This window comes from Poecilia latipinna, unplaced genomic scaffold (genome assembly GCF_001443285.1).
Source record: "Poecilia latipinna isolate Pla-1442-1.1 unplaced genomic scaffold, P_latipinna-1.0 Scaffold5560, whole genome shotgun sequence".
NCBI lineage: Eukaryota > Metazoa > Chordata > Actinopteri > Cyprinodontiformes > Poeciliidae > Poecilia > Poecilia latipinna.
In genome coordinates, this window is record NW_015118176.1 from 1 (window position 1) to 9,441 (window position 9,441).

Genomic DNA, 9,441 nt, shown 5'->3' on the forward strand with positions numbered 1-9,441 from the left:
TTTGTCCTCCGTTTCACCTGTCTTCCTTGAAAGGCCATTGTTATTTCTAGCAGACGCTCAAACAAAGCAAGAATTTTTCTGTTAGAAAGGAAGTTTCTAATTACAGAAACAAACATTTATTTCCTGGAATTTTCTTTTTCAGCCTGATTGGCAGATTTCGTCACGCAGGACTGGGTTTGCAGCTCTTCCTGCTGCCAGTGACCCGGTGGGGATTACTGACAGGCCCAGTAAACTATCCTTTTTCTTGGAAAAGCTTCTGCTCTCAGCATTTAGTGAGAAGCGACTTTGCTTTCGTTCCGGGTAATTCAGAGACAAATATCAGGTTGTCATCGGCAAACTATACAGGTCGTTGCAAAAGTTTTTATGACTTTTGAACTTTCCAATCCAAAACATGAACCAACACAATTTAGCATGTAATTATAATATTTCAGACAACTTTCTTTTTCATAGCTGCTGTCTCTTCCTTTTCTGAAACTGTATCCATCCCCATAGCCTCTCTCTTTCTTTTTTATTTTACTGTTTGTAAAAAATATCATTTTTACAAACAGTAATCTGATGAGAGTCAAGTCTGCACAAAGAGTCTAGAGATGAAAACATATTTACCACTTCTCAATTTTAAAATGTTTACTTTGTTGCACTTTTATGTTTCAGATAATCAAAGGATCTCTAAAACTAGACAAAGAGAGCATGAATAATTACAAAAAGCTGTTTTGGTTCTTTTAAAAAAATCCAACCAGCATTGGCTCAGAGAAGAATTTAACTTTTAAAATTGGGCCAAAATTATTTGATTATATTATCTGTAGTCAGTAAAAGTTGTTGGACTAATTGATCTTTTTTAAAAACAGAAGTTTGCCTGATCAAATCTGTATTTGATTTGTCTGAGTAAGAGGTATTAAAATGCTTCTCACAATTGTTGAAGGGCTAAGAATAAAAATACAAGCAGCTCACCTTGGGGACTTCGTTTTCTCTGTCTGTGTGAACGTAGTAAGTGAGATTGAAGCCGACAAAGAAATACTTCTCTCCTGTCTCAATAAATTTCTGTAGAAAACGAGTGTACCTGGTTGGGGGAAAGCAAACAACGAGGGCCTTCAATTAGTGAGGAAAAAAAACAAGCAATACAGAAAAGAAACGGCAACCTAGTAAAGCGTCGTTTTCCACAACATATTCTGATTACATACTTGCCAACAGCAAAAACCACCACAGCTATTCTTGGGTTTATTCTCTTATAGATTGCATCAATGACCACAGGATCAAAGGTCCCTTCCCAGACGAGAGGAACGTTCCAGTTTGTCACGGCGTTCACATCGCTCCGTCTTGGGAAAACAAGGAAATGCATTTATAAACAAAATGATCACAGGGTAGTTTTACATCGGAGCAAATTCTGATATGATCTAAAAGGCAGGAAACTTATCTTCCTTTTTTTGGTTTCTAATGACTGATGAAGAGTTTAATGCTAATAAGCTTTAGCAAGTAGCATCACATAGTTGGCCTGCCCATTGTTCTAAAACATGTGGGTTGCCATCCTGATTACTGCTTTTTAACCTGAAGCTACTCAACAGGTATTAGAAAAAACACCAGCTGCATTGCATTTTAGTTATCTAAACATAATCCACAGCTACAGCAGATATAAAGAGACCAAGTTAAGTCAATTCTCAACTCTTTTCACCTTTAATGCAACATGTATCCTGCAGTATTTAAGAAAGTAGTAAAAAAAAAGTTGTTGCTTAAAATCTCTATTGTTTTTGTGTTTTGTCAGTTTAATTGTACAAATGTCACAATTCAAGGTAGAAATGTTTTGAAGCAATGTTTCATAGCTTCATGTTTTACCACTTCAAAAAAGCTAAAATTTTAATCATGATATATATATATATATATATATATATTTCCACTGTACAATAAGTTGTCTGGAATATATTTAATATTAAAAAATAGTTTTGACTTGAAGAAACATTTCAATTTACTGATCTTTACTGATAAAAACCAGTATAATCCTTTCATTTGCACTCATCACTCAACCTTCGACCAACTTACTTTTCTTGTTTTTCAACAAATTCAAAGAAAAACATAAATGCTCATGTTTGTTCCTGTACTTACTAAGGAACATTAGAGCAAAAAAAACACATAATGAAAACAAGCAAATCCCTCTTTCAACTACAAGGTTTTACATACTGAGCCAGAAAAAAGACAACAGTGAAAAAAAGCTGAACAAGAATTGCACCATAGTTAGAGAAGAAGAAACCAAACATAACACCACAAGCATCCTAATACCAATGGTTGAAGCATGGTGGTGAAGGAGTGGTCATTGGGGTTTCTTACACATGTAATTTAAGAATTTATATGATGTCCTAAAACACAAAATTAAATAATGGAAGATGGGTTTTTTTTCTCTTAAATAATTTCCTGTTTGAGGATACTTCCAGGAATCTGGAAAAGCTTTTCCTCTTTTTATTTCCTCATTGTTTTAAAATGGAAAACAAACAAACAAACAAACAAAAAACTAAAACTTAATACTAAAGCAAGAACAAAGTTGCACAGTAGAATCAAATGTGTTGTGATGCTTACCCAGTCAGCGTGCTTGGCTGAGCATATTTTAGTCTGGAGAAGAAAAGGAAAAATCAGCTGCTGCATTTTATTTTGAAGGACAGAAGTTGTACATGCAGGACATTTTATAAATCATAAAAGATTAACTTAGAGAGTAAATCTTTACTATTTAATCAATTATAAGCAATTTAATGTCAGATAAATGTCAGCTATCTGAAAAAGGCACATTCCCTAAGATGTGCTAAATGAGAAGCCTGGTGTTTTTAGATATGGGGTTTTTATTCAGTACAGTGGAGAAATATAATGTTGCATTTGTTGGTTATTATGTTTCTTTAGCTAGTGTACTTCAAATTCATAATTATACTTCATAATTTGTCAGAAAATTGTTTGGGCATGTAAAGAAAATGTATTTGTGAATTTTCTGATTGTAGTTAAAAGTTTATTATAAAAACAAAGCATAATACATTTCTGAACAATTTTTTTCATATACCTTCTTTTAAACCAATGGATAAATCATATTTATTAAAATCTAAACACCTTTTAATTACCCTGAAATTTTACATAAATGACCAGTAATAATTTTGCCAACCTAATTTCAGTGCAAACTACTTTAAAGTGACCGGGCAGAAACACTTTTGTTCCTATAATTTTTAAATTAAACATGGCAGCAAAAACACTATGGGGTTACTAAAAGGTTGCTAAACTTAAACCTGTCAGTTAATTTTAAAAAGAAATCACTTTGCTCAGTGAGACAAAATAAGAGAAGTGAACAACTCCTAAAACTCTTGACAACATGTCAGTAATATCCACACAGGGTTAAGTCACTGAAACGTGGCTTACAGGTTGTTTAAAATTGTTCTGCCGGTTCAAAGGTCTCACATCCACCCTTTGTAAAGTTTATTTTTTGTTGATTTAGGCCAACTCAACCAGAGCCCTTCAGATTGGGAACATTTCCTCTTCCTGCAGGATCCCAGGCTTTGCCGGGATCGTTGGATCATGAACTTGATAAAATTCCTTGCCACATACCAAAGGTTCCTCCAGGAAGCTCACTTGTCTTATGTTATTCCTTTAAGGACACTGCTTTCTAGCTGAAGGGGACAAAATCTAATGTTTGAAACTGAAAAAAATAAAAATAACGCAACTAGAGATAGCAAAATCATGTTCTCAGAAAGAACCTTAGTTGCTTTCAATATCTGGTGTGATAGAGACAATAGGGTCTCTCTTAAAAACATGATATCCTGTCACACACGAAGAAGCCATGATACACTGAGACATAACACCTAACATTAAATCAGACAAACTCAATTAAGCCATAAACATGCCAAAATATGTTGTCAAAAGTGCTGCTGGTGCAGATTTCCACAGGCTGAATGTCACTTATTCACCCAGTCTGTTTTTATTCTTCATTTCTGCATCTGAAACCGTGAACTGATTTCCAAAAACTGCCATTATGACCCACATTATCAAGTAGGAAGTTAGTTTAGTTTTTTTTTTTTTTCTCTGTTTGGGTCGGGGCAGCTATTCTGAGAACAAAGGAACAAAGGCTTTATCTTGGTGGATATATTTTCTGAGAGGAAGGAGGCATTCAATTCAGTCATTGTTCCTGTCCTCACTATAAAACCGAATACCTATAAAAATTCAAATTAAGCTCTCAGTCTTGGTAATATGCACTTAATGAAATGTATTTTTACATTTTGGAATGTTGTGTCTTCCAGATTATATTTTATGTCACGTTAAGATCAATGCTTGTTGTTTTGTTTTAGTAACTTTGAATAATAACTAAGTCACCATTCATCTTTTGAACCTCACATGATTTGTTTTGTCCATGTGTGCTTTGTTTTTATACAGTATAATTCTTAATTACATGTGATCAAAAATGTTACTTAAATCATTTTAAAAACAAATTTAATAACAGCAGTATCTGAGTATGAAATCAAACTCTCTGACATAAACTGAGGTTTAATCCAAGAGTTCATATGTAGAGTAGATGAAAAAAGTATGATAGTTTTTCCCCTGTTCAAATTAACAATTTTCTTTATAAATCTCCAAACTTCTCCATCCCTCAAAAAGAAAAAACAAAAAAAAAAAAAACATGGAATGAAATTAAAATTTGGTCTGGATGCAAACAGGGACAAATGACTATCTAATGTTAGAAAGAGAAAATATCTGCCAATGACTCTTCAGAAAATAGTTATTTATGCAGAAGATTCATTTTAGCTTACAGTTAACAATGTTTTTTTTTTTTTTTACATTTTTACATGTTATATCTTATTTAAAATGCTACTTTACTATGCAAGAAAGAGAATATATATATATATATATATATATATATATATATCGATGGGTGTTTTATATGGTTTTTAAAGCTCTAGTACATTTTTTTGTACTAATAATAAACCATAATAGTGTTTAACAACAATGCACAACAACAACAACAACAAAAAGGCTTCTTACCCTGATTCCATTATCATTTCTCCCATCTTGCAGCTGCTTTTCTGGCACTGCCCGTCCTCATTCCTATCTATCTCATCAAGTTTATTTTCCAGGTCAAATAAATCCTTCTCAGGGACAACAGGGACAACACACACTTGGTTGCAAAATCTTTAACGGAAAACAAAAGCACGTTTTCAAATCACGTGACGAAATGAAATGGAGATACAAAATGGTCATGAGATTTGTCAAACATTGACAGACTCAGTGGAAATCTCTAACAGTGTTTAATTATATATTTTAAAAAGTGTAGTGTTTTTATTACTCACCTCATAGATGTAAAGCTTTCTCTGAAGTAGCCATATACAAATCTGTGAAGACATAATGAAACCAATATCATATTATTTTGGTTAGTCAACAAGTTGTTTCTTCAGAGATTTAGTGGAGCTTGTTGCTCTTGGCAGTTGGTGGTTACCATAGCAACCGGTAACTGACGGGGCCCCTTCTCCTTTTTCTGTTGCTGTTTGTAGCTGTGCGTTTTCGTCACAAATATTATATTTTAACATATATTTTAGACAAATGTAATAACATACAATGTTTCAAAAGTGAAGTTGTCATGTTTTGTATATGTTTTTTTAACTGTTGTCATTATTAATGTTGTCCATTTTAGATATGTTTAATTTTACAAATGTTAATGCTAACTGCTCATTGGGAGATATTGCTCTTGTAGTTTGTTTAGGGTTATTTATTGTGTTTTATTTAATGTATAGGGGCAGAAGCTGCTGGATTGATGTTAACCAACAACTTGATTTTCTCTTTTGTTGGAATAAATACACTAAACCTGAATGTTTCTGTTGTGACGTCAACCTGTTGGACCTGAGACAGACGTAGAAGGGTTACATATCCATACATCCATACAAAATGGATAGCAATATATACTCAATGGTTGCGATATAGCCATTTTAACTATCGTGAATTGAAAATATCGCGATACATCGAGTATACTCGATACATTGCCCACATTAAGCCACGTTTATTTTCATAGCACATTTCAGTAACAAGGTTAAAAGTGCTTTACATGACAAAAACATAACACAATAAACAAAAAAACGTGGTAAAATAAAGTGAAGTGAAGAGAAGTGAGATTTGAAAAGTTGATACAACAACAACAACGACAGATCCTTAATGTATTTTGGTGCTAAGCCATTCAGTAATTTATAAACTAGTGTCAGTTTAAAGTCTATTCTCTAAGCTACAGGGAGCCAGTGTAAGGAAATGTATTATTAAACATTTTGGAGTAAAAGTGGTTTGTATTTTGATCCTTGTAGACATTAATGGTTAACTCACTTTGTAAATATTTTGCAATTTACGTCCAGAACATTTAATCTTTCACTAACTATTCCCACTCATTGCTATTTCGTCCAGTCCACCTTCTATTTTCTACCTGTAAACAAACCAATATACTGAAACTGGCATATAATTTGTTCATTCCAGACAACCAAACAACTGTTTGCTTGTTTTATACAGATTTTAGGTCGTCCACAGGAATACATTTCTTATCTTAAAATCACCACTATCCTCCTGACTACCAGAAAAAAAATATTGTCCAATCACCATTTTTTTAAATCCCACATTCTTTGTAAGGTAATAAAAGGTTTTATGCACTTACTTTGTCTCTTCCCATAAAATGTGTTATTACTGATGAACGCAATTTTTATGAATTAGAAAAAGATACGTACAAAAGCCCCACCCCTTCACATGTGGTATCATTGAAAAGCCCTAAATGTCCTCTCCAGATACCAAAAGGAATTAATTCAGTAGAATGCAGGGGGTGGGAGATATTCAAGTTTAGAAATGGCCTGTACAGAGGACAAAAATGAACTACTGGTAGTCAGGAGGCTATGCCACTCGAATATACAAAGGAATCCAGAAGAAAGAACCAGGGCTCAGCCATGCTCTCCGTTCCCTCCATATGAAACAACGTTTCTGCTAACATTCTTCCGATTCCCAGAATGTCCAAAGTTTGATCGCTCTGGATTTACGATTAACATTTTATAGAGGCTCAACCAGAGTCCTGACTTTGAGTAAAACATTTGCCATGCTGTTTTGAAAGCCAGATGAAGCTGCTGTGAGGAACACCAGAATACAAGCACGAAAAACCCACAGTTCATGAATACAGTAAAACATCTATTCTCAAATAGGATTCTTTGCAATAAAAATTATTTTGGTCTTTAGTGGATATTTTACTTAAGACACTCACCAAAAATGTTCAATGAACTGAAATGTTTTCTTAAAAAAGAAAAATTAAATCTGTTTGATCGTACACTAATCATCACTTGACACCATTTGCACATCTAAGAAACACAAGACAAAATGGAAAGACAAAAGTTAGCACCCTGAAAAAAGCAACGCATTGATTATCTGGTAAAATTATATTTTTGGGTATGTTAATGCTTTTCCTAATGATGACAACATAGGGCTAAGTTTGTATTGCTGATTTTTACAGAACCGCCTTCTCTTCCTCCTACATGTCATGAATACTGTTTTATTCACACTTTGCATGCTGCCCAATGACTTTGCCTCTGTATGTTATTCTGAGTCACAAAACACAGGCTGGTTGTTAATATCTTGTAATATTTTCACAAACTGCCATTGTAGCTGCGTGTGCTGGGAAGTGATAAACCAGTGTTCACAAACTGCACGGAATAGATGAGCAAAAACAAATGCTCTGGTTAAACATTTCTTTATAGCATTTTTTGTGGGATAAAAAAAAAATCCTCTGCAGTACTAAATGTGTTTATAGGAAGTAAGCTTTAAAGTCAGCTGGTTCACTACTGCCTGCCAGATCTTGCAATAACTGAAAAAGCAAGTTAGGCAGCAAGTGGAAACTCAACTTTGACTAAATGTTTCAGATTGGCTCTGCATGTCTTTAAGCTGTCTATGTTTATATTTTATTCTCATTGTCACGATAACGTAGCAATGAGGTTGAGTTCACTGTTTGGAAATCAACCAAACAGCTAACTGTTGCTGTTTCTACAGCAATGTCTGTAGAAATACAGCGGCTAACTAGTCCAAGAAACAATTGTTTTTAATGTCATTTTCCATTAATTAAAATGGTATTCTTTCAATAGCCTTTTTTTCTATCCTTAAATATAGATAACAACAAAGCAATAAATGCATCCAAGCTCTAAAATTTTCACTAAAACCCTTTCTAATTGTAGACTGATCAAAACAATGTCCAAACAATGGAAAATACCATTTTAACCACTGGAGTAAATCTGTTTTGTGAAGTGGTTATCACAATTGTTAATCACTAAATAGACAATGTTTTTGAGCTCCCATCCCTAATTTTGGACGGTGAGAAGCTGAATGTGGAGAAGCTGGTATAAAGTTTAGTTTTTTCCTGCCTTTTCCACATTTGCAATACAGTGGAGATTTATACCTGCCTATTTTAATAGTTAAACAACCAAATGTACCTTTATATGCACTAATACGCACAGTGGAAACTGCCTTAGAATTACAGAAGAAGCTTCCGGCAATGTTTTCAGAAGTGCTACAAAAACAAAAAACTCCCATTCTGAAAAGCTATGAATCAGGAGACAAATTTCCACAACATTACATGAATAAGTGATTGCAAAAACCTGATAAAAAGACTAAAATTAAACCAGGCAAGTAGCTGCAGGAGCTTCAGGAATTTCTTCTGTGTTTCTTGTAACAACAACCTGCACTCGGAGCAGAGGAAACACCCGGGTCATTTTAAACCCCCCTCACCACCTTGTAGTAGAATGTGTCAACAAAAGAACAGCATTTCCACTGGATAATGATTGGGAGTTGCTTTTCTTTACAGTAGAAAGAAACATTTTATTTTATTTTTTGTTTTTAAGGTCAAGCAGGCCATTTTCTAAAAGTTGGCTGACACAGATAGATTCCAACCCAAAAGGAGTGAAATCTAAATTAAAACAAAAGAATGGAGGAAAACTTGATGCGAGTTTACGTGGCCTACATTTTGCTACTTAAATGTAGTAAAGATTATTACAAAAAAAAAAAAGCAGCCAAAAAGAAACACCTGATGTTTCTGTCATTTGCTATCTGTTCTCATTCATTTTGAACACTGACATTCCCATAAACTAGGATGATCTGTGAACACAGAACATGTGGCTTACTGCCAAAGAAGCACTTATCATAATGGCAAGAAACATCCTCCACAAACCAGTGATCAGCTTGCTCTCTCTGAAAGACAGGATTCTTCTTGTCCCAACATGCTGTTCTTGGCTGGTAAAGTGGGAGCTCACCCACTGGCTGGGTATGACAGCAGGTAATTTGAAATAATTTCTAACTTTGAACTCATCTCCAGTAAAGAAATAATTTAACATCTCTAGACCTTTACCAAGAAAAGTGGAGAACAATACTCCTAACAGAGTGGCTTCAAATTAGGCTAATGCAAAAAATAAAACTCACTACCACAAGCAG

At 34.1% G+C, this 9,441-nt stretch overlaps 1 protein-coding gene across 1 annotated transcript; it reads right to left on the minus strand.

Annotated features, from left to right (window-relative positions):
* Positions 1-906: 906 nt before the first annotated feature.
* LOC106943615 (globoside alpha-1,3-N-acetylgalactosaminyltransferase 1-like) lies at positions 907-5,454 on the minus strand. The gene is made up of 5 exons (XM_015026928.1): positions 5,301-5,454; positions 4,996-5,142; positions 2,563-2,595; positions 1,179-1,313; positions 907-1,057 (listed from the first exon to the last, which is right to left on the minus strand). The coding sequence occupies exons 1-5, from the start codon at positions 5,369-5,371 to the stop codon at positions 922-924; spliced, it is 522 nt and encodes a 173-aa protein (XP_014882414.1). The 5' UTR covers positions 5,372-5,454; the 3' UTR covers positions 907-921.
* Positions 5,455-9,441: the final 3,987 nt, after the last annotated feature.